A 25,894-nucleotide genomic window follows, 5' to 3' on the forward strand; every position below is an offset into this window, starting at 1 on the left:
TTTTGTGCCTGAAAACCATGTCGTGGATGTCATAAGACTTTTTGTTTCATAAGGTTTTTTGTTTCCTGATCAGTTCAAATAATTATTTAACTTGAGAGAAGTACCTAAGATGGAAATATCTGTCAAGGCTGTTGAATTTTAGCAGAAATAAGTTTCTGAAAACAAAAACATAAAGGAGAAGCTCAAAGAGTTGGGACATTTTAGCCTGGAGAAGAGAAGCCTTGAGGGGATCAGGGGTGGATCTTATTGGTGTGCATTAATACCTGTGAGATGAGAGAGTGTAAAGAAGGTGGAGCCAGAATCTTCGTGATGATATCCATTCAGAAGATGGGAAGCAATAGGAACAAATTGAAACTCAGGAAACCCCACTTACAAATAAGTGGAAACTGTTTTACTCTGAGATAAACACTAGCATTGGTTGCCCAGAGAGGCTGCAGAGTCTCTGATCTTGCAGGTATTCAAAACCCACCAGTCCTGAGCAGATTGCTTTAGGTTAGGTTCTTAGAGAAGGACACTGGACTAGCTGAGCTCCAGAGGTCTCTTCCAACCTCCGCTACTGCGCAATTTGTGGTACTAGTAGACTACTCTAGCTAAAAATATCATTACTTTTTGTTACTTTTCAAATACACATATAATTACTATTGCTGTGTAATAAAAAAAACTTAATTAAGATGTTAGATTAACCTGATTTTTATACCACTATGAATTTTCATCCTATGGATCTTGAAATCTTTCTCCTATATTTTAACATAGTTTATGTTTATCTCACTAACTTAGGAATTTATTTATTGCATTTGAGCCCGATAAGATAGATAGCTATGTAATTCATTATCTCTCATGTAATTCAGAAATCTTTGCATTAAATGCAGTAAATTTTATAAACCTGCAATTCAAAAGAATGATTTAAATTAAGAAAGGAAATTTCTGTAATTGTAAGACTTTGCATTGCAATAAGATAATTCCACATGTCATTCAGGGTGTATTCTACATCAGGGAAGTTTACACTTATACACTTATGATGCATAATGCAGATCTAGAGAGACACATCTGAAAAAACAGCCTCCCCAAATATTTCTCAAATGTTTTAACTTGTTTGTGAGTATTTGTTTAGAGATAAGATATATTGAAGAAGAACAAAAATTATTTTCCAGTGTATGTTACATCATCCTAAACTTTCCCCTTGTTAATCTGTTGATTCATAGTTTTCTGGTGCATCAGCAGGATGGATCACATTGTTTTTGTGGACCTCAATTAGCAGGCTTAAGACACACAGTTAACATAAGCAGTGCATCACATTCATAGTCCCCAGCAGTGGCATTATATATGCACCCTTGGTAAATTGTGGAAAAAAATAAGTTGTAAGTACAAAGGATCAGATATACTTATGCTGAGTTGCCAAAATGAATTGAAATTTCAGATTTTTCTTTTTCTGAAGTATTCAAAATATTTTTTAAACTAAAAGAACTATATATATTAGAAGCTTTTTTTGCACGTGCATGTCATAGTCACCAGAAACATAGAGTTTTTGCAATGTGTTTGACATTTTGCAAATGATAGAGGTCCTACAGTTTCAGGGAGAAAACACAGATGTCTAAAGTTTTAAATTATTTGATGCTGTGGGGGGTAAAAGGGTTGAAACAGCTTATGTAAGCGCAGAATTTAAAAGCACAAATAAATTAAGAAGCTTTTCTATTTTCAAGATAACTACTATGTCATTCATCTTGAGTAATGATTTATAAAATACAAAAATCAATACAGAATCCATTCTAAAAAATTTCATTTTAAAAAGTATCTACACGAACATAAGTAAAAATGACAGCAACACTGACATTCTCTTGTCTTCTTTAGAAGTTGTAAATGCAAATATATGCAGGAGCCTGAAATATAATCTGTACTATACTATGGTTGAGTCGAATTTCCAAACGATGAATGTAGCTTCTGGAAAAGTGTTAGATTTTGAATAATGAAGGAAGACAATGTTTAGACAGGAGCCTGCCTTTGTGTGGAATTGACTTTCTGCAAGCTGCATTCCAGGCATATTTTGAAACCAAAGATCAGACTGACTGAAAAAAAAAAAATTATTGTATAAAAAGTGAGCAAGCAAATACCTATTTAGAGCAAACTGCATTGTGAAGCACACATACTTTTTCTGAAAGTAACTCCCTAGAGATGTCTATTCACACAAGGAAAACAGATATTCAGGGTAAGAGCAGTAGTAGTATAGTCATAGTCAGCTTTTTACTGTGACTGTGATATTTAAACATAATTATCAAATTCCACCACCACTTTAGAAAGGTAAAGGGTTTTCTTAGGCATGCTTTTATAGGTTTCCTACCTTGAAACTGAGCATTAAATCCCTTTCGCCGGTGATTGCTATCAGATGTAAAATGGAGTCGTAACCAGTTCTTACTGCTGATAACTGGAGAAGGTAGATTCATACCACTCAACCTGGAAAAAGAAAACAAATCTAATATTAAAAAATATTTATGTGTACACCACTTAAAAGAGACCCCCCCCAAAACTCAAAATACACAATGATTCTCTGCCATCTAATCTCAATGTATTACCAGTTAAGTAACTATTATGTTGAGAGAAATATAGAGGTTTTTTTCTCATTACAACTATCCATTTTATGATTAAAACTTGTATTTCCAAGCTATTTTTATTTAATGAATTACGGAAGTAAAGCAGTCTTTTGAGAGTGTGGGCACGCAAGTGTAGGTGTGCATGCATGTGTCAAAACATTCAACAAAAAATAAGCCTATTCAGTTATGACAAGATCTCAGCATCTGACTCCATGCTATGGCAGTTACCTCACAGGAAGTCAAATCTCAAGTACTAAGAAGTGTTAAATAAGGGTTATGGAAGCTAGCTAATTTTATAACTATACTAGTAGAATTGATTTTGTGTATACTACGTACGACCCTCATTTAATAACAAAAAATAGTCTAAGCATGACTGAATGTCGGCTACCCAACTTGCATAAACTGTGGGTATGAAGAAAGAGCACAAAGAACTTTTCTATTACAGGCAACAGGCCCTTGGAGCACACTGAATGATTCCATGGTCATTCATTTCACTACACTATTTGTTAATGGAGTGAGTAACTACCACAGATAACCTAATATGATGCAAATTCATGTCTTAGTTTACCAGATGGTGGAATTTTTTTGTTTGTTTGTTTTGCATGACCATGGTCCAGATTTCAAATTTTCTCCTTTGTTTTTTTTTTTTTTTTCCTTAATAACTTTGGAGAACTACAAGAAAATTAAGTTTCTCCTTTCCAAAAATGCTGATTGCTTGAAAGAAAAGTCAAACTGATGAATATCAGAAATTCTCAGCTAAGACATCATCTGCATGAGGGTAGATTTGCCAGTACTAGAGTAGACACAATATATATATTTTTGAGCTGAAAAATAACCAAATGAGGTTTTAGTCTCATTTTAGAGATGGGATTTAGTCTCCCTCCAAAATTAATCAATATAGTGGAATAGATGCGTTTTTTTCATCACAGTATGAGAGGTCAGAGCTTCATTAAATATTCCAGATTACCAGGAAACTCATCACATTAAGAAATAATGATTCTGGAGAAGTTTAGTTAGAACCATGGCTGAATACCTTTTTCTTCTGCAGCACAACATGACCAGCATATTGAAATACAGACATTCTTAATGGATTATTTTTTTCTACTTAGGACATGCAAACTACATCAAAGAAATTTCAGTTTTTATTTATAATCTCGTTTTCTTTATCTACTTGTTAACAACATAAAGGAAACCCAAATTCTACTTAAAACAATTTTTATTAAATAAAAGGGTTGGTCTTTTACAAGAAGATTTACACGCTTCATTTTAGACATGGCATTCAACAGTTCTTGAAGGTGTTGGTGAAAACATTCAGACCTATACATTTCTACATCTCATTCAAATGGATTTTTATGTTTTATATATTCTTTCAGACACAGTTTAGACTATTTTAGAGCACCACTCTAAATATTTATAACTACAAACTGGCCTTTTCTGTTTCAAATCCACCTGGAATTTGGGTGTATGTGTAGAAAGTACTGTGATATAAGTGAAAGGAGAAGAAAAACAAAACCATACGTGGAATTCAGAATAAATCTTTGCTAGTACCTCTCACTATCGACAAAATTTATGCTAAATCTAAACGTTTTTACTATACATAGGCTGTAGTTCATATCACTGAACTGATAATTCATTCGTCCAAGTATATAAAGTTACATTCTAGAAATATTGTTTTAGGGGTTGATTTTCTTTTAAGAAAGAAATATTCAAGTAGTAACATTCTATCTAGTATATCCAGAGCTCTGAATTTCAAAGCTAGCAAAACTCTAGGCTGAAATTGTAATATGAATTACATTGTACATTTAAAAAAGATTAAATAAATGTCATTATAAAAGCATGCTCAGAGCATATCTTTCCTTAGTTACACATCTAATAAATAGATATTTCCCAGACACACAATACATATTTTCATGTCTTTGTGAACTCTGCAAGGCTCTAAACAGTCTCAAATATCCCCATAATAGTATGAAACATAATATGAAAATAACACTGAAAGAGTATTTTACGCAACTTATTTTAACAGAGCTCTAATTTAGCTGCATGATTTCTTTGATACTGAACTCTATATAAGAATATGTTCTTTAACAGCAATGCTGTTTTTGTTTTAGTTGGAGAAAGTGAGAAAAGGTAAAACAATATTAGTGGGTCTTAGAAGAAAGTTATAACCAGTGTATGGCACAGTGGTGTTTTTGTGGGGTTTTTTTTTTGTTTGTTTGTTTGTTTTTTCTGTAAGGTTTTCAAACCCTTGTCACTGTAGTACACAAATTTTAAATAGCCCAGCAAATTCTGGGAGGGTTAGCTGTGAATCCTGTGACTGACATGCAGACATCAAAAGTTATGCTCCTACACAAAATACTTCACTCTATAGTTTTCCTATTCTTTAGGTGGGGTTTCCTAAGGAAAATTTCAGAGTTTCCAAAAGTTTTGGAATATAGTGAAAAATTCCTCTTTACATGGTAATTGATCATTTTTCTGGAAATTTTGGAGGATTGGCAACCAAAACTGTGTGTGCAGGAGAGAGGTGGACGTGGTTACTGATGAAAGTGGCATATCATCACCTAAATTCATACAGCAAGAAGGTCTGTTCCTTACACAGAAGTTGGGTTATTATATGAAACTGGAGTTTTTTCCTTCTTACTTGTCTGTAGGTGGGTGTTCTTTTTGGTTGTGGGGTTTTTTTGCAGTTGTTGATTTTTTGTTTTTTTCTCTGTTTTTATTTTTGTATTTTGCTTGTTTTTTTAATGATGGCATATGAGACAATTAAACTATTTCCCTTGCACAATAAATACCAAAATTAAACAAAAAAATTAATAACATTATGTGTGTGCTCCTCAGAGAAAAGTAAAAATCAGTAATGTGAAAGCGAGTTAGATTCCAGTCCCACAAACTAGAATATTATACCTAACAGCAAAAGACACAATGTGAGGGACATGTTCCTAGAACACATGTTCATTTGTATTTCTGGTATACAAAATGAGAGTCCGTGGCTGGAGGATGTGCTTACACCTTACTTAGCTCACCAGTAGAGAGGCTGGACACCACTGCTCAGCAGATTCTCAAGGTCACATTCTCCAGATGGAATGAACCCTCCCAGCCCCAAAAAGAAAAAACTCTTCTGAGCTTTAACAGCTGGGAGGTGCATCATGTACCACAATTTGTGACTAAGTTCCCATATGTGTGCTGGTGTTACCACGTGTGCTTCCTCTGACTTAGTGCAGCCTTTACTGTCACATGCTGACTTTATATATACCTGTAGGATATTTACGGAAAACAAGAAGTTTGGTTATGTCCATATTAGTAAATTGAAGAGTGGCACTTCATATCAATTTCTGCTTAAGAGGCCATACTATTTAAGTTTAAAATAACAGAAAATAATGAGATCTTGGAATCACAGAACATTTTGGGTTGGAAGGAACCTTAAAGATCATCTGGTTGCAGCCACCTGCCACAGGCAAGGATATCTTTCAGTAGCCCAGGTTGCCCAAAGCCCTATCCAATCTGGCCTTGAACACTCCAAGGCATGGGGCCTCCACAGTTTCTCTGTGCAGCCTATTCCTGTGCCTCACCATGCTCATACTGAAGCTGTTCTGCCCCTGAATGATGTATGTCCCCTTGATCTCTCCTGGGATCAATGTAGGCAGCTTTGTAAACCACAGAATCCCAATAGGCATTGGGAATGTGACCACCCCTTCTGAGGTGTTCAGGAAATACTAACAGGCAGGACTTGTGCTGGTAGGTTGCTACGAAAGCAAAAGTGCAACTAAAGCAGAGTTGTCTTTATTTCAGTCGCATATACATAGTATTCTGTCCTGTTGCATATGAATATAGGTAGACTAATATTAGCTCATATTAGGTGTTAAATCTAAAATCAGATGAAGGCTGTGAACCGCTTTGTATCAGATAGGATAACCCCCCCATATTTCTTAATATCAAAGTTCTCCTTAAAAGATTTCATTCTTGGATCTCTATTAAGGATTTCTCTAGTGCTGTCTAAAAAGACTATTGAACATTTCTCTGTTCCTTTTAGCTGAAGATGTTTATTTATGGGAAGTAATAGAAAAGAAATTAAATTCCTCAGTTATATTTGAATTCTGCCTCCACTATGAAAAACGTAATGCATTTTTGAAACTGATTCTAAGGCCTAGCATACATAGTCTTAAAAATCTGCCCTAGCCTTGGATAGAAATTATATCTAATCTAAATTACCTTAAGTTGTTCAAGAACAAACACATTTGTATAAATAATGTTATTTGTGCATTTTCTGGAAATAGTTGGTTTGACTTGCAGAGTGTTGAGTTTTCATCTCCTGTGCTGATGGCAGGATTTTCTAGGATCAGGGGGTTAAAACGGTCAAGTGTCACTTGGACAAGTATGCTCAGCATAATATAAGCTTAACAGTATTTGAGCCCAGGGACTGAAAAAGGCTGAAGGAAGCATTAAAGAGCTGTTTATTCACTGAGTATCAAACAATCAGTGACATGCTAAATAGCAATCCTGTGGGAGGAAAAGAAACAAACAGAAAATAAGTTTTCAAACAACATTATAAGATAGTGTATTTACCTGAGGGCTTAGAATGAGAATTGCACATGGAACCTAAAATCACTTATTCCTGCATACTAGATGTTGCACTGTGCTCTACTGAACAAGACAGACTTGCAGGGAATTCCTGTGCCTGTTCCAGCATCATAAAGAATTAAAGGGCCAGGTTTTGAGAGCTTTATTGTTATATTAGTATCATACTGCACTTCTCCTGGCAAACATTGCATCTTACAAGAAATAATGAGAAATAATTAAACAACCCCAGCTATTCTTCTTCTAAATTTGAAGGAAGCCAGGCTGCTGTAGGATCAGAGACAGCAGAGGAAACTCTCTGTTTATCACTGAGAACCGCAAACATTTTCATGTTATACTACAAGTGATGTTTTAATTTCTATTCTTATTCCATTATTTCCTCATACAGACACTAATCTACCATTTATGCAAGTAATAAGACATTCTTTTTCCATGCAGGCCTGAAGGAGTAATATTTTCCTTATGTATATTATGTCAGATATAGAAGCAGAATGCCCTCTGAAGTCTATTGCATTGCCCAGAGACTGTGATACACTTTATCAAAATTATTACTAACAAGATTGCCACTGATGTATTTTCCATAGTTAAGATTTCCAGTAGTTATTGTTTGACTCAAATTCAGGTATAACAAAGCTATTTTACATTTAATTAAGAGAACTAATCTTGAGAGGTGTAATTTTGGTTTTGATTTTGGATCTCTTAATAAAATAAAATAAAATAAAATAAAATAAAATAAAATAAAATAATGCTTTTGTCTGAAGAAATAAACCAAATTTTGTTTCTTTTACAAGGTTCTTGACATAGTTTATAAAACTACTGACACTTCGGTTTCATGAAAATACAGGAAATAATGAGTGTATTTTGTCAACTCATCTACCCTTATCCTACTAATTTAGCTACTTTCCCCATTTTGTATTAAGCCAACTATATATATAGTTGAAGTAATATTTGTTCAAAAGTACAGTAAAATAGAATAAAATTAATTTAATTGAGTCTAAACAAAATAAAATTCAAAATTTCCACTCTGTAACGACAAGTTCAGATTAAAAAAACACAGAAGCATTACAAAAAAGCCTATCACACCTATGAATTTTGAATACTTCTGCCATTTCTATATTCACTCATCCACAAAAGTATTTAAATTATCTAGAATGTGATTATTGATTTATTTATTTATCTATTTATTTATTTTGAAAATAGTGTAAAATATTGTCAGGGTCGAGGAATGGTATTCCCCAATTTAGTTCTCCTACCAAGACTCCAAACTGCACTACTGCTCACCTGCTCTCCCCTTCTCTTTCCCTTCCCACCCCAGTGGGATAGAATTGAGAACTGAAGGCACAAAATGTGAAGATTATGTGTTGAAATAAGAACAATTTACTGAAAACAGCAACTAAATAGCAACAGTAACAGCAACAATAGTAGTATAAAAGTACAAAAAAGAGGGTGATTCATATACAAAAATGCTCACATGGACCTGAAAGCAATGAACAGTGGCAGACGATGCCATCAACGTATTTTTCGTCTAGAAGCCATGCTCTTCTTTTTGCAAGTCAGAGTCCCTTATCCCTACCCTCGGCAAAGCCCTGGAGTACAAAATTCATTGACATGCCCACAACCATACCCCCTATTATTACTGCAAAAAAATAACTCTGTCCTGTCTGAAACAAGGACAAACTATTTTATTTTATTTTATTTTATTTTATTTTATTTTATTTTATTTTATTTTATTTTATTTTATTTTATTTTATAACAGGTCTCTGGGTTTGGAAATGGAGAAAGAAAACTGTACCCTAATTTTCAGCTGAAGGCTATCATATCAGTTTAAATATTTCTATGAGCATGCCTGTAGATATAGATCCAAACAAGAACTTTCAAGGACCAACACTCACTAATTGACAAAATAATGGGAGTTAGTTTTTCAAGGCATAATATATGATTATTGCAGCCAATAAATGAAGAAAATATTTGTGCATGTCTGTATGTATATATATATTTATATATATTTTCTATATTATCTATATTCTATATGTAAATATGTATATTTAGTATAGATACATTAGAAAAGAATGTTTGAGGTTTATTACCTCAAAGTCATTGTCTCCCCAGGATGGCCCAGGCTGTATCTGGTATTACCTGAGAGCAAGTAATGAGCTGCATTAGCTGTAAGTGAAGGTGTAACTTTGCAAACTGTGTTAGAGGGTTCGACACTGAAACCTGCACACTGTGGCTGCAGTTTCACGGACATGAAATGCTCTGACAAGCAGCTGCTGCCTAAAAGAAGTGTGATGTTATTTTCTCTTCTGCCCCTCCTGCATTTAGTACTCTTTCCTTAATCCTTTGCTTCTGTATTGCCCTTTCTAACATGTATCCACTTGTATTCTTGCAGGAATTTATGTGAATTTATTTAAAGACAAAAATGGTAAAAAATTATCCTTGCCTCCCCAGTCCCTCCAGGTGAGACATCAGTGTGCCATTTTAGTGAATTAAATTGCTCATGGAAAAGAGAAGCGAGTCAGAGCTGGCACAAATTCAGTGTCAGGAGCACAGGAAAAGCAAAGGGAAATTGAGCTGGAGGTCATGACTTGGGGAAAGGAAGAATTTATACATGAACATAAATTAGGGAACAACTCGACAAAATATAAGAAGGGATAGATAGCCTAACAATTTAGATTATTTACAATACCAATGAAATGAAACAGCACTTATGCTTGATAAGTGAGATCAGGTTATCTCCTAAATAAGAACCTCAGTTTAACATGAAAAGCTTAAATCCTCTCTTCTTTATGTAGTATTTCAAATAAGAGACTATTTCTAACAGCTAACAAAATTACAGATTTATTCAGGGTTCAGAAGTGGGGAGAGGTAGAGCTAGAGAGGCAGTATGAGGTGATTCTTACTTAAAGTAATTAGATCCAGCATGATTTTTCTCAGCCTACTTCCTTAATCCATGAGTTGTTATACTGGATGCTGTGAATAAATACATCCATTTGGATTGTACCTTATTACCACCTGGAACAAGAATGAATTTAAATCAGTGGGTGAGCTTTTTTTCACCCTATCTTAAAGACATAGGAGGGCCTTGGCAAATTTTAGCCTGCTAAGTACCCCTAGAAGCTCTCCTGAGAACTGGTCAGGATAACTGGATATGTCCCTGGGAAGCTCAATGAGACTGTCAGACCTATTTTCAGGTGAGTCAGGAAAACTAATGACTAGAAGTAATACAGAAGGCACAAGGAAAAATAAATTGCCAAACAACTTAAATCCTGATGGACCAAAAGGAGTTTGCCAGAAAACTTTGTATCAAATACTTATGTCAGTCTGGGTCTAAGAAAATAGCTCTAATGAAACACTAAATTGATGAGTGTAAAAAGGATGAAAGAAAGGAAAACACAGATGAGTAAGGGAATAAGTCCAATAATAAGGTGTTACCATGACACTGTCAGTTTTAATGATTCAGATACTTTCACCTAAAAATGCAATACTGTTTTGTTTGCTGTTATCCTTCACATTGCGAGTAAAGGTTTAATCATTAATAAATTAAATCATACAATGAAAGTTCCTCTTCAAAATGCAATAACCCAACATTAAATAAAAGACTGTATTCCATAACTGCTTTATGTGGCATTACTGAGTAGTTATTATATTCATTAAGCTCATTACTAACGTCATTGTATTATAAACAAACACTGTCCAGTAAACATTTTAGATGTATGTTTCATATGGAGTGGTTCTTAAAGGGAGAAAAATAACTATTTTGCCTGTGAAAATTGTATGCAGTCATTATAGAACATCTTGAACATGGCAAAATATTACTTAGTAACTTTTTTTTCCCTTCTCATGGCACTTGTTAACAGTTATATTGGAACAGGCTGACAACCTATTTAAAACTAAATTAGAATAACAATATTGAATTCTTTAAGGCCATATCTCTTCTTTTTCCCTTAAATAAATGAAGTTTTAAGTGATAAGGTAAAAAGAGAGGTAAAAATAGAAACGTAAGCAGAAATTGTATATATTTTCCAGAAATATATTAAAATCATACCAAATATTCCTATTCAAATCCCAAGACACAGTTAAAGTTCCTTATGTGGTCTCAGCAGTCTACATGTATGCTTTAAAGCCCTTTAGCCCAGTGACATAAGGAGATAAGGCTTCATCTTATCTAATTTCAGTTGTTGGCGATGAGTGGTCTCCATCTATGAGAAGTTCCTTTTACAGACAGTGGAGAGGAGTAAGTATTTTGGGAGCCCATATAATCTGAGGCATTTTAGACTTCCACTTTAGCTGGAAATTAATCTCGCCTTGAAATGCAAGAGCTACAGGGAAGAGATCAGTAAGTATCAACACCTGAGCATCATCCCAGGCATATAAATGCTACTGCCAGCTTATGGGGTATGACATAACTCAGAACTTTATTCTCCAAAGACAATTTTTGTGCACAAAAGTACCCAGCCTCTTGTGTGTATTTTGACTTACTTCACACTGCACATGATAAACATACTTTGTGTTTGACTAGACATCAAAGCCAAAGACAAGAGCTGTTTATGTTATATAACTGGTGTTTGGAAAAGTTTTATTAAGAACATCTTGGTTTGTTGATTGAACAGTGATAGCAAATATTTTTTCCTGATTACTGTTGTGATATTTAACAAACATCATAATGACAATATTCCATGGCACTCTAAATGTTGATCCTTTGGAAGATTATTACCACTCTCAAGCTGATGAGTAAATGAATAATAATTCCTTGTATGTCTAGGGTTCTTTCTGATGTATGGCTTTCATTGCCCAGTAAAACTGGAACATTAAGTTCTAGGACACCACACACAATTAGAGTTTATTGTTTAATACAGTGATATTCGACCCAACCCCTGAGTTCTGCAAGCCACTTCTCTATAGTGTTCTATAAGTAGTTCTATATCCAGAGCCAGAGAAGATATACTTAGAGTCCTGAGATTAAAATGGCAGCTATGCTAAAGGGAAACAAAAATTTTAAATAAGCTTACAATTGAACAAATATAAAACTAAATTGAAGACACTTTTTCTACCACAAATATATAGTAATTGAGTATTTCAGAGATAAAATCCTGCTTTAAAAGTTGTTCCATAGCTGAGTGCAAAATTATTAATAGCTGAAATTATAAAGCATAGTTCTTATAGCACACACATTATTCTGTTTATGAGGGCTACAGTTATAGTGTTTTTACTGCAATTATTCAGAAAGGCATTCTTGTTAACATTCTGAAAACTCCACATTTTTTACTGTGTTCTGTAAAAAAAGAAGTTCTGTAAAATCTGTACACATTTTACTGTGTGCTTTATTGCATTAATCCCTTAACAAATTTTTTTGTGCCCCATTTAGAGAAAACTTGAAATTCTTTGTTAAAATTCAGAAACTGCTCATCTAAACAGGAATTGCCAATTTTTATTTTTTTTTATTTCTTTAACCTTCAATTATTTTAAATTACTAGTAGAGGATTAAGATCTAACAAGATGCAATGCAAAAAGCAGATGTATGAATTGATGGCCAGTAACTATCAACCTTATTATAACTGTTCTGAAAAACTCACTTAAATGATATAAAACAAATATTCAGGGCATTTTCTTAGGTACATCAAAGTATTCAATAAGGATTTTTAAGTACATCAGGTACCTACTGTACTTCTGTGTTGAGAAAGACTGTTCTGTGCTGCTCTATAATATTTTTTCATTTGAAGTTGTTACTGTAAGATTTCAAAATAAATGAAAATGAATTTAAAAATATAATGAAAAAAGTTTTTTCCATTCTGTGCAATTAATTTAGTTTTATTACTCTAGTAACTGTTCTGCATTATATATTTTATATTGGATGAGTTGTTCTGTTTTTGTTTTAATGAAAGATTTCAAATATCCAAATATCAAATATTTGGCTTCATTATAAAATAACTAATGAAAAACAGAAATCCAAGGGGGAAAAAACTGATTTTAAAAGTCTTTGGAAGTAACACTTCACGTTTTTTTTTTCTTAGACTTTCATTTGCAGAAATGACATTGTCTGTTCTGACTAAGAAAAACCTCCACAGATTTCTGTATTTAAAACCTCAGTCCAAATGTGGAGATTTTTTTCAGTAGCCTCTAAAAGATGACTGTGTGAGTATTTTTAAGAGCTCCTTTAGCTGTGAGACTGTACCTTTCTGCAGTGACTATTGGGAATGGGTTTAGGATCAATCTATCTGACATGTTAGATAATCACAAGTAAGGGAAATAATTGTTTCTCTATCTTCTTTTATGATTCTCTATTATTAATCTCTTAGACCATAAATCAATGATATCCTGTTATCTTAATAGATTTAAACTGTATCTGGTAAAAGAAAAAAACCAAAAAACAAACCAACATTGGTTCCCAGTTGCAGACTTGGTCTAATAGACAGAATTGCAGGTCATCCAGGGATAAATCCGTACACAGCTTACTTTAGTTTCTTGGAAACAAAAACCAAAAAAATATCAAAAAAACTACCACCAGAAAAAAAAAAATCTTCATACATTTCCTCTTAAAAAACTTTATCAGACTTCAAACAGATGTGGTCCCCTGGCACAGAAAAGACACAGACGTGTTAGTGTGGGCATGGACAGAGAGCACCTCTCCTGTGAACACAGCTGAGAGAGCTGAGCTTGTTCAGCCTGGAGAAGAGAAGGCTCCAGAACACCTTGAAGAGGGCCTAAGATAGATGAGATCAAACATTTTAGCTGGATCTATTGCAATTGGAGAAGGGGTGATGGTTTTAAGGTGAAGGAGAGTCAATTTAGATTAGATACAAGGAAGAAGTTTTTTACAATAAGGCTGGTGAAGCACTGACACAGGTGTGCAGAAAAGTGGTGGATGCCTCAATCCTGGAAACATTCAAGATAAAATTGGATGGGGCTTTGAGCAGCCTGATGGAGTAGAAGGTGCCCCCTCTGCTCGTGGAAGGATTACATTAGATGTCCTTTGAAGGTCCCTTCCAATTCAAACTACTCTATTTGAAAAAAACCCAACTCACAAACAAAGAAAAAAAAAGCCCCAAACTCTAAATATTTTGCATTGAAATTGAACTTAACTGGTGCATCTGTTCAATATTTTCCTATTTTAACTCTCCATTATCAATGGTCATGTCATTTGCCTTTTAACTCTTTTATTTTTGAAACTTGCTGGCGAAAGATTATTCATTTTCCTTCCTGTGAATGAAAGAGAGCTAGTAGAAATGCATTCTCCATAAAAAATGACTCACAGATGCAACTTCAGAAAAATTAACTTACTTTTGGAACATGATATACTTTATTATTTATTAAAGATATCTATATATAAAGAAAAATAGAGACCATTAAAATAATTTATATCTAAATTGAGCCATCCTTGATAGAGCTACTACAAATAGTATTGTATTTCTAGGTACATTCTATGTTTAACATATCAGTGTAAATAAACAGTACAGCCTTTATCTGACTGAAAAGACCGGGCAATCTCAGATCAGCTTTATGGACTGATTATTACCAAATTAGGATGCACTTCTGAAAATCCCCAATCTATATTGAATTCCTGATTAATTCCTTGTTCAGTGAGCTTACAATATTGGCTCCATCTGGCATTAGGAGTTTCTTCGCATCCATAAAAGCTACTATAAAATGTTTGTCTGTAAACAATGAAAATAGAAATTTTTTTTTGTGTTACAAGTTTTAATGTTTAACTTTTTTGCTGTGTAACACAATGTGGTTGCTAAGATGCTGACAATCTTTGAAAGTCGTATTGTTTTGTACCTTCATGTGGACATAGTTCTACATTTGGATACAGAATTTGAAAATTTGTGTGTGATCAACGAACATACTACTTAGATGAAATACTGGCATGACTTCAGCAAAGTAATGACAATATTGGTAACATTGAAAACAAACAAGTAAACCAATCCACTATGTAGGTGAAACCCTAACTACATGTCCAAGTGATATTATTATTATTATTTAGTACTTCTAAAATATAAGTTTTTTTTCTTGGGATGAGAGCTTTATGCAAATCTATCACTTTTTATTCCTAAGGATGTTAAGCACTGAATTAGACAAAAATGACCGCATTTATTAATTTCAGTGACGGTATATATTTCATTGATACTCTCAAGAGTTAAAATTTAACCTTGCTGGGCATTGTTTGTACTTTGATTAGATAGAGCTAAGGCAAATGTTTACATCCTTACTACATCTTGCCAAGCAAATTGACTTAGCTGCATTTTAAACTTGTTCTCATTACATTGACCATATTATTTTGCACTTACAACTGCATAATTAAGTAAAATCCTATTTTTGTTTTCTTAAGCTATCCTAAGGAGTCAAAAAGTAACTATTTCCACTCAAAACACAAGCTTTGCCCCTATAATAAAGTTAATGGACAACAACACAATTATCTAGTAATATATTCCCAACTGGCTTGGTTTTGGTTTTGGTTTTGATTTTGTTTTGTTTTCCTAGTTTGTTTGTACACAGAAATTTAAGATGCTAGTTAAAAAACGAAAAAAAACCTTGTTGTTCCCCCCAAAATACGGTTTGGTAACTATCAGAAAATAACTGTAAACAAGAAGGATCATGAAACCCCTGTACTTAATGGGAATTGACATTTAGGTACCCACCTTCACAAAACTTGTCCCCCTTATCTGAAATTAAAATGTAATGAAATAAAATTTCTGGGCTGTATCATCAGTAGAATGTGACAAAGAGTACATATGACAGTTTGACAGAAAATGTTGGTTGCACCTTGTTTGGAGAAAATTTCTTCCTAACAATGAAGAACTTAAATAAAATAACAGAGCTTCCCCAAACAGACAAAAAACTTTTCAATTCTATGAAGCTGCTATATTTTACTTTAAAATATTGTTACTGTGCAAAGAAAGGAACAATTGCAGGGGTTCAGGATTTACTACTTGGTAGCTTGTTAAGGAGTAATATGAGGTGGTTTACTGGTATCTCCCAAATGTCACAGAAGACAAAATAAGCAATAGAACAAGTTTTTGCTCAAATAATACACATTTATTTCAAAATTAAATGCCCCCCCCCACCTCTCAAACCAAACTTACTTGCACATGACCTGTTATACATGGCCTCAATACCCTGTTAACACATGGCCTTATAGAGTATCAGGTGACAGATGCATTCTATTTTTGTAGATAAGACTCTCGGCATTATATGATGGTTGTATTTCCGAATAAAAACAAATACACAAAGAAAATCCCATGGCCACAGAAAAGTTCAAATTTCAGACAAAATTAAGAAAAAACAACACTTCCTAAGATGTATTTTTCAAAGAAATGTTATGGTAATTCTGATTTTAGACATAATTAAACAGTGGTGTTTTTCAGGGGACCTGTTGCTCATGCCAATATAAAATTATTTGCCATGTTGCTTCCCTTGGGTGAAAAGCGGGGCGGGAGAGAGAAAATCCCAGCAAATTGTAATCAGAGTACAACCACATAACAGCTGTTTACAATAACTTATATACTGGAAGCCAGGTGAATGTCTACTTACTTTTAAATTTGACCACAAAATGTATTCAATTTCCTTATTGCTTAATGATATACCTGCGAACTAGATTATTGTCTCAGTAACACTGTGCAAATACACTACATCTACCAGGAGGCAAGTTGCTTCTGTGTTCTCTTTCAATAGTAAGTGCTTATTTTTAAAATGTATCTAAATGTATTTCTGTTCCTTTAGTCAATCAATCTTGATGTGTGGTAAATGAACACGGATTTTGATAAGTAATATTTCCTGAATTAAGCCTTTGTCCAAACCCTTTTAAGGATATTTTAGGGTTCCCACTGAAAGTAGCAATCTTATATCTTTCTAACAGCCAGATGTCCTCTGGCAAGAAAAAACAATGCTACCAGGTGTGAACAAAGTGACAAAGGTATTTTAACTGGGGCTAAGAGGCAAAGCCTTTAAAGCCATCACACTGAACAGCATGTCTAGATAGCAAGCCAGTTATTTTTAATTGCTGACATGATGAGTAATTTACTGTTCCACCAAATTTTCATGTTTTGAAGCTCCACATATTGCTTTTCAAGGTACACTGCATACACTAGATATGCTACAGTCAGAGAACTTACTTTACTAATACAAGTAAATAAAACTAATTATAAAGCAAAATACAGCATTCTAAAAGCAATATTTATATTGCAGAAGACCCAGAAATATGCTATTATTTTAAAAAATCATGGTGCACAGATAATGTTTGTGGAAGAGTTTTTTTTCTTTATTGAACCGTCTTGACTCAATATAAATAATTTAAAATACATATTTTGAAGAATCTGGATACATAGGATCTTCTGTGTAGAATTATCCCTTACTCTGAAGCAGGTTGCACCCACTGCATTCTCAAGATTTTTAAGTTTGTGTATTAGTAGTTCACTTCCAATCCAAAGTTTAACTGTATAAAAGTTTTGCTACTCTGTCTCCTAAAAATAATAGGTTTTTCAAAGGAATCCTTAATGCTTATAAAATGTCAACAAATTTTGATTAAATAACATTCACAGGCTGTTTCAAAAGTGCCAATATCATGCAAAAGTACATTGCTGCACATGTTGTTGCCATTGTTTCTTTATCACTGCTGAAATTTCAAGTTAGATATTCTATTGCCCCTCAGTGTCTGTCTTCTTCATCAAACACCTCATTTTCATCAGTGTAGGTTCACATATTTTGCTACCTCTTCATAGCAGGAAAAACACTTATGTATTCCTCTTACCTTCCTGCCACCCTGAACATTTCATTGAAATTCTTTGCAATTAAATCAGGCTCAGATTCTAGATTAACCAACAACAGCAGCCTCAGATTCTTTGCAGCTATGCAAATAGAGTGCCAAATTTACAGAAAGCTTCAATAGACAGGTCAGCTAAGGAGACAAGGGAACAGTGGGACAGTCTATTAGAGTTAATTGGCTTGTAAAAGTAATTACTTTACACATTGGGCACAGTGCTATCATGAACTTATTCTGATTTGTTTTTCATTTATTCCTTCCCTGGGAAATTTTTCTTTCTCCTGTGAAAATTTGAATCACCCCCCAGCATGGAGAGAAGAAAGCATCCTTAATTCCTTTCAAAGACAAAATGTGGGGGTTTTTAAACTTTCTTTTCCCTAAAAGATTGAAGTCACTTTTGATTCAGCTATTCCATGCAGGTTATTAGGCTGTTGCTCAACTCAAGCCTAGAGAAACCTGTCTCATGCAAGATTTCACCACAAATAACAACACTCCACTTTCTGTTTTCTGTGGAGTAAAGTTGACATGGCTCTGCAGCAAAAATCGTGATCAAAATGTACATAGTACATAGTGGTCTATAGTGTACATCACAGATAGAAAGCATGAGAAATAATGGCAATTAGTGTTTCAATATGGCTTTCAAGAATCCTAAAAAAAAGTTAGAAAGGCATTAAAAAACCTCCAGAGACAAAAACAACAACAAAAATCTCATAAAGACATTAATGTCTGAAAACACTAAGACAAAGCGAGAAAGAAGAAGCTTATGTAATTCTTTCAATTTCTTTCTGCTTTGTATGAAGGAATCCAACTTGATCTGATTGATCCTGGGATCCAGACTGGGGAAAATTCTTAAACTTATGTGGAAATAATTGATTGGAAAGTAGGGAAGGAATCAAAATCTACCAAAAAACCCACAAACAACCAAAGCCCCATAAAGATACATTTCCATAAGCTTACAGGAGCATAAACAATGACAAAAGCTGCAAAAGCAATGAAAGGACACAAGAAATAAAACCTCAAAATCCCCTGGGTATGAGAACATTGCCATCCAGGAGCTGATAAAAAATCAATTTAAAAAAATATATCAGAAATACTCAGGAACACAAGGTAGCCACCACACAGAGACATTGTCATTATATTATTATGAGCTTTGAAACAGCAACAAAAAATATTGTCCAATGAGAACCACTTTAGGATAGGCCATAACATCTGCAAATAGCAATTAAAGATATAAATGCCAATAGATAACCATAAAAATGAAGATTAATTCCAGAAGGATAGGAATTTGTAGACTACAAGGCTAAACTCCTGGAACTCTGTGCTGAAAACATGTCTAAATCCACAGATATTTTCTTATTTTTCTGACAAATGCAGAAGCACAAAACTCCTTCAGAGCAGTGGAAAAATAGCAAAGATTGGTGATTCATGCATTAGAAAAAATTATAGGTTTACTTCTTTAATAATTGGGGGTTTCTTCTGCAATACCATCATTAGTTATAGGAACAAAGAACTATGACCAAATTCTACAGATTACCTACTGAAAAGATTTTTTGCTATAATAATACTTATCTTGATGGAAGTCTGAACCACCATATCCGTTCACCATATATTTTCATGAAAGTATTTGTCAGATTTTATCAGGATTCAGTGAAGGATATTTCAAAATATTATGAGAAGACAGTAAAATGAGATGACACTGGAACTTAGCAAGCCAAAATAAAAGCTGCTAGGTTTCAATCATTCAATCGTCACTGTCAAACACGGATATATTTTTAACTCATTTTGCCTTCTCTTTAGTATGCTTTTTCCTTTAGAAAGATAGATAAAATGACAACTCTTCTAACACAAGAAGAAAACAGAAGAGTTTCTGGCTTGAAAAAATAAACAGTTCAAGAAAAAAATCCTCACAATTCTAATCAGAACTTTAAAAATTCTCAGTAGGCAAAATAATGCAAGGAGAAATAACTTTGTATATCTTGACAATAGGTAAGACTAAAGGGAAGTACCAAAAATGCAGAAGACATCAACTACTGAATTTGACTGCCTAAGCAAGATTTGGTTATGAAGAACAACATACAATTTAAGAAACAAACTATGGCTTCAACTATAATAATTATAGTCTTAGTATGTGTAGGTGAAAGCTAGGAATATAATGATCCAGGACAGTTTGACAGCAAAAGCTTCATGAAAGTACTAGGTTGAAAGGAATTAATTTGTAAACAGATTTATTTATTCAGAGAAGCCTACAGCTCCTAATCTGTGAAAGTTTTTTTTAGAAAGGAAGGTTGAATTTTCTATGAGCCTGAGTTAACGATGACTCTAAATTATTTATTCATTAGATATGACAGTACATTGCAGGAAGAACCAGCATTCAACTGGAGAGAAAGTACCTTGTCAAACACTGCTTGTGCCTGTGCTGGGTGGACTGGTGGGATTCAGCAAAGTTCACTGTGTCCTAAGTAACATCTAAAGGTACATGAGGGATTTATTCTTTCCCTCTGCTTAATTTTCAGAGCACCAAGTGAAGTGTGGAAAGCACTGCTCAATGACTCAACAACCTATTCTTTAGTAATTTTTCTTCATAGTGAAGTTTCAAGTCCCTGCTAAAGGTGATGAAGCATCCTGACTTCAACGAAGACAGTACTACACCAAACTGTGCCAGCCCACAGACACTCCAGTCACCTGACACTGCCCTATCCACAAGCTGTCTTGCTCCAAGAGCTATTGTCTTCCATACCACTGAACATTTACTTCCCTACTATTACACGGCTGTCTGATTTTATTTATTTCTTTCAGTGTGAGCAGCTCTTTTCTGAATACATTAACTATAGATCAATTAAACATAATGCAAGTTAGCACTTTGTCTAATTCACTGCAATGCTAAAACTCACAAGTAATGCATTTAGCAATTACTTGGGTCAGAATATTACAGATACTTCTTCAGGGAAACAACTATATTCCAATTTTAAGTCAGATCAGGAACTTCAGACTTTATTCTGTATCAGAATATCATTTAAGTTGTTCCTTAAATTAAAGCTTATGACAGATTATAGTGCTACAAGAAGCCTTGTGAAGTTTAATTAGCTTCTTTAAGCATGTTTTACGAAACACTGCTGACACAGTAGTAAAGTGTGGATTTGTTATCTTTCATGATTGTAAATTATATCCCATAGCTGTTACCAAACTCCTAGTCTCTTAACTCAATTTCTGTAGTAATATTAAATTGCAGTGGTAATGAACACTCACAAAATACCATTATCAAGTTCACAAATCCTAAACTGCCTTTAATAATTCACTGAGATTGAATTTACACTGGACCATTTCCCAGGTGCTAGGAATAATGATAAAGCACCTTACCTTTTATCAACCAGCCATTTCAGATGACAAGCAGAGGAATGCAGAATGGTGATGTATGTGCATGGTGCTTTACACCTAAACCAGATTTAATTCTTTCTGGTGATTTCCTTACGGACAGATCAATCTAAAACAAAGTAGTTCCATCAATTGCTCTTTGTGTTTTGCCACAGAACTATTTCCTCAATAAATGCTATTTGAATTGGTACTTCCAGACTGTGCAGAAGACTGTATTAACTTAAAAAATGGAGTGAGGATTATAAAATTGTTTGCATTACAAATAACCTGGAACATTGGAATGTCAGATGCTACACCTGAAAAACACAGGACTGAGATTTTCTCTAAACATTTATGATTATTTCAAAAATACACAATCTGTCTGTGATAAGCTAGGCAAGGAAATTACCTGAAATTCAAATTATCTTATTTACATAGCTAAGATTTCCATTAAATAACTTCTACAGATAATGTGAACATTTTTATTTACAAAATTTCCATATCCAGTAAAATAATATTAGCTTAAAAAATAAAAAAAATATTATTTATTTTCAATATACTTTTTAGAAAAAAATAATAGGTTTACTATTTTAGTATGTTTATTGCAAACCAAAGCCTTGAGTAATATGCATCTGATGATTCAAGCAAATACAGATTATAATAGGGATCTTTTGCCATTTTTAGGTTCAACTACCTTCCTCTACTCTTGAAATTATTCAAAAACATGCCAATTTATCAAAAATCTAAAACCACTCAATGACCTTTTAGAACCATATACTTTTACAGACACAACCTTTATCCTTCACTTCTTAAAAAATACGTTTTAAATACAATGTACATGTGTATATAAAATTTTCCTGCTACAGAAGCATTTCTGAGTAAACATAAAATATTCTGTTACAGAATCACACTCTGCAACTGTTCATATAAGATCATCCAGAAAGCTTTCAGGCTCTACAGTTATGAAAGGTAATCTTGGTTGTGCTTTCTTTGATCCAAGTTCTGTGGAAAAATAAAGGTGGATCTTAGTCCTTCGGCTAAATCTGTTTTAAGAATTTAACTATTAAAACCTGCTAGAAAGAAATTCCAGACTCCATCAGAAATCTCAGCTCTCACAATTTTTTTTTTAATTGCTGTGCCATAATATAAAATATTTCATTTTTTCATGTAAGTTATGTGTTTACAAAGTAACTTCAGAGCTGTTAAATTATGGTATAATAAGTGATGATATCTTGTTATTTTTGTGTGTTTCCAGAAACAACAATCTTGTGTTCATAATTTTAGCTGTTCACCCTTATCCTTACTGCAAGCTTGATGCAGTCAGTATTCAGGCTCCCAAACAGAGTAAGAAGAAACAGTTTAGCTATCAGAATTCAAGCTTGCTTCTTTTCTGTATTAAAAATTTTGAATTTTAAAAGACTGAGTAGAGATGTACATGCAATTTACTGCTTATTTCTCTCTCATCTGTCTCCTATTCATTTAAAAAGCAAAGAAACAAAGGTAAAGAAGAAGTAATTTTGAAAGGCAGATATTTATGGTGACTATATACAATATGTCAAAAATTCTTAAAAATGTAGTGGCAGTTTCAAACTAATTTAACTGACTAGGTCAGTATAATGAAAATTTGTGTAGCCCTTGTACAGAAAGGAATATGAAAATTTCTTATTTTTTCTATTATAATAAAACTATTCTGCATATATGGGAATAAAATTTAATGTACAACACTGTATTTACAGAACCTAAAATTACAATGCGTTAACAAAATGGCTAAATTGTTTGGGTAATATAAGTTATGCCTATAATTTCAGGATTTTTCAATTTGTAGTAAAAATGCAACCTTACAAAATGCTTTGTTTCTCCTGGAAATTATACTACAAATAATCCATTTTATTTTAGTTGCAAATATATTTCCCTTACAATTACTTTGTATTAAACATTTAACCTATAAGAAATACCTGGTCAGCCATACATAAAAAAATTCTGGGGAATAGCTCACTTTACAGCAAGTTTCCTTCTCACTGGAAGGAAACACCCACTAGTATTGATAAAAACGAATGAAAACTTACACTCTGAATTCCAAGTCAGATCTGCACTGTCAGAGGACAAGACACAGTTTTGTGTGGCCAGCAGAACTGGAGAAGCGATTCTTCCCCTGTACTCAGCACTGGTTAGAGCACACCTTGAGTGTTGTGTCCAGTTCTGGGCCTCCCACTTTAGGAAGAGAGATGCTGGAGCATTTCCAGAGAAGGGCAACAAAGATGGTGGAAGGTCTTGAACACAAGTCCTATGAGAATTGGCTGAGGGAGCTGGGCTTGTTTATCCTGGAGTAAAGGAGACTCAGGGGAGACCTTATCACTCTACAAGTGCCCGAAAGGAGGCTGGAGCCAGGTGGGGTTGGCCTCTATTGTCAGGCAAACAGCAACAGGACAAGAGGAAATGGCCTCAAGCTGTGTCAGGGGAGGTTTAGATTGGACATTAGGAGGAAGTTCTTCACAGAAAGACTGCTTGGGCAGTGGAACGGGCTACCCAAGAAAGTGATGGAGTCACAGTCCCTGAAGGTATTGCTACTGGATAAGGCACTCAGTGCCATGGTCCAGCTGACAAGGTGGAGTCGATCATAGACTGGATTCAACGATCTCAAAGGTCTTTTCCAACCTAGCTGATTTTGTGATTCCATGTTTTTGTTACTGGTGGCCAGGGCTTAGACAGAGCAAAGGGCTTTTGTGCTTTTCACACCGCCAGGCTGGCAAGGAGGCTGGGGTGCATGGAAGGCTGGGAGGAGACACAGCCAGGACAGGTGACCCAAAATGACCAGAGGGGATATTACAGTCCATATGAAAAAGAAGGGGGTGGGAGGTGGTTGGAGTGATGGTGTTTGTCTTCCCAAGTAACTATTACAAGTGATGGGGCCCTGCTCTCCTGGACATGGCTTCCCATGGGAAGCAGTGAATCAATTCCTTAGTGCCCTGTGCTTGTGTGTGTGCAGCTTTTGCTTTCCCTATTAAACTGCCTTTACCTCAGCCCATGGGGTTTTAATCTTTTACTCTTTTGATTCTCTCCCTGATCTTGCTGGTCGGAGGGAGCGAGAAGCTGCATGGGGCTTGGCTTCTGGCTGGGGTTAGACCACAACACCCAACTAAGGCAAGAACAGATGGAAAGTTAAATATGACATGAAGTGCTCTGGAAATTATTTGAAACCTGCCTGCAAGAAAATGCATCAAATCAAATGTTTCATTGACATTAGCAAACAGTTCATGCTACAGCTGAAAAAAAAAAATTTTGGAAATTCTGGAAATTCTGTACCCTTAGTATGTAGCAAATGTGTTTCTTCTTGTTCTTTGATTATGTGAGAATATGTCTGTATGAGCAGCTGTTCTATGCGGCAAATGAAGTGACACAAATCAAGAGCATGTCTAAGGTGCTGCCCCAGCCGGTTCCAACCGGATCCAGCTGGATCCAGCCACCCACTGAGCCCCCTTGGTGTAAGGAAGGGCGGAACACTGCACGGCAGAATGAGGGGTACTTTTTGGAAAGTGTGAGAAACAGCCCCATGGACACCATGGGAGGCAGCACTCCAGATACTGGGGAAATTCCCCACGCAGGAATAGGTTTATCCTGAAGGACTGCAGCCCAGTCTGTGCTTGCATACATCTGCCTAGAAAGTAGTTTATTTTTTTACTCAACTATTTTTTTTGTAACAGGACTTTATTTTGTATTTACAACAAAAAACCCCAAAAAACAACAACAACAACAACAAAACAAAACAAACAAACAAACAAACAAACAAAAACCCCAAAACCCCCAAATAAACAAAAAAGTGTTTTCTCCAGAATTATGGGTAAATCCAGGGACGTGTAATCTTCTTACATCAAATGTCAGGAAGGCTGTATTTGAAAAGATGTAGTACTCAGATTAGCAGATTACCTCAGGTAACACACTGCACCAAACAGGCAGTTCTTTAAGAACTCAGGATGTAACACAGCTCTTCAGGAACACAGAAAATATGGATAACCATGTCCTACATGCCACTGGGAGGGGAATGTTCTGATGTAAACTAGAATACTTGTAGAATATACAAGGGCTTTACACACAGGTGGGTACAAATATTGACAAAAGTGTGCTTACTGATGAAACTCAAGTCTGATAATATATAGAGTATAATAGAGAGAGTGCGTTTTCTACTGTTCACCAGAAGAAGATAAATTGAAAAATAAGTAATGATCTGAAAATTTGCAAGTTATTCACTGAAATTTATTATTTCTCTTTTCTCTAAAAAAAATTTCCACTGTCCAACTCAAAATCTCAGTGATAGTGAACTACTATTCCCAAAGTTACTGTAATATATCAGTTTTGAAATCAGATATTTATGATACTATATTTTTTAAATTAAGTATTTTGATTCATGGATAACTTGATTAAATTAATTAATACCTCCTATTGCTTCTACAGAACCCAGTCACTCTAGAAAGATAATGGGAAAGATGTAACCAAAGGTAATGATTTTATCACAAAATGCATTGCTGAATCCATCTATTTATTGGACTTTGGAAAGTGACATAAGCTTACTCATCCGATAATTTCAGGCTGCAGACAAACATTATTTATATATAAAAATAAAAACAATTAATCG

General features: G+C 34.4%; 1 protein-coding gene across 1 annotated transcript in view; it reads right to left on the minus strand.

Annotated features, from left to right (window-relative positions):
* Window positions 1-25,894, minus strand: part of CSMD1 (CUB and Sushi multiple domains 1) — a 1,073,346-nt gene that overhangs the window by 393,458 nt on the left and 653,994 nt on the right. Inside the window, exon 6 of the mRNA XM_062489724.1 lies at window positions 2,336-2,448. Within this exon, the coding sequence (XP_062345708.1) occupies window positions 2,336-2,448 (113 nt within the window). The remainder of the gene's footprint in view (window positions 1-2,335; window positions 2,449-25,894) is intronic.

The sequence above is a fragment of the Cinclus cinclus genome, chromosome 3 (assembly GCF_963662255.1).
Source record: "Cinclus cinclus chromosome 3, bCinCin1.1, whole genome shotgun sequence".
NCBI lineage: Eukaryota > Metazoa > Chordata > Aves > Passeriformes > Cinclidae > Cinclus > Cinclus cinclus.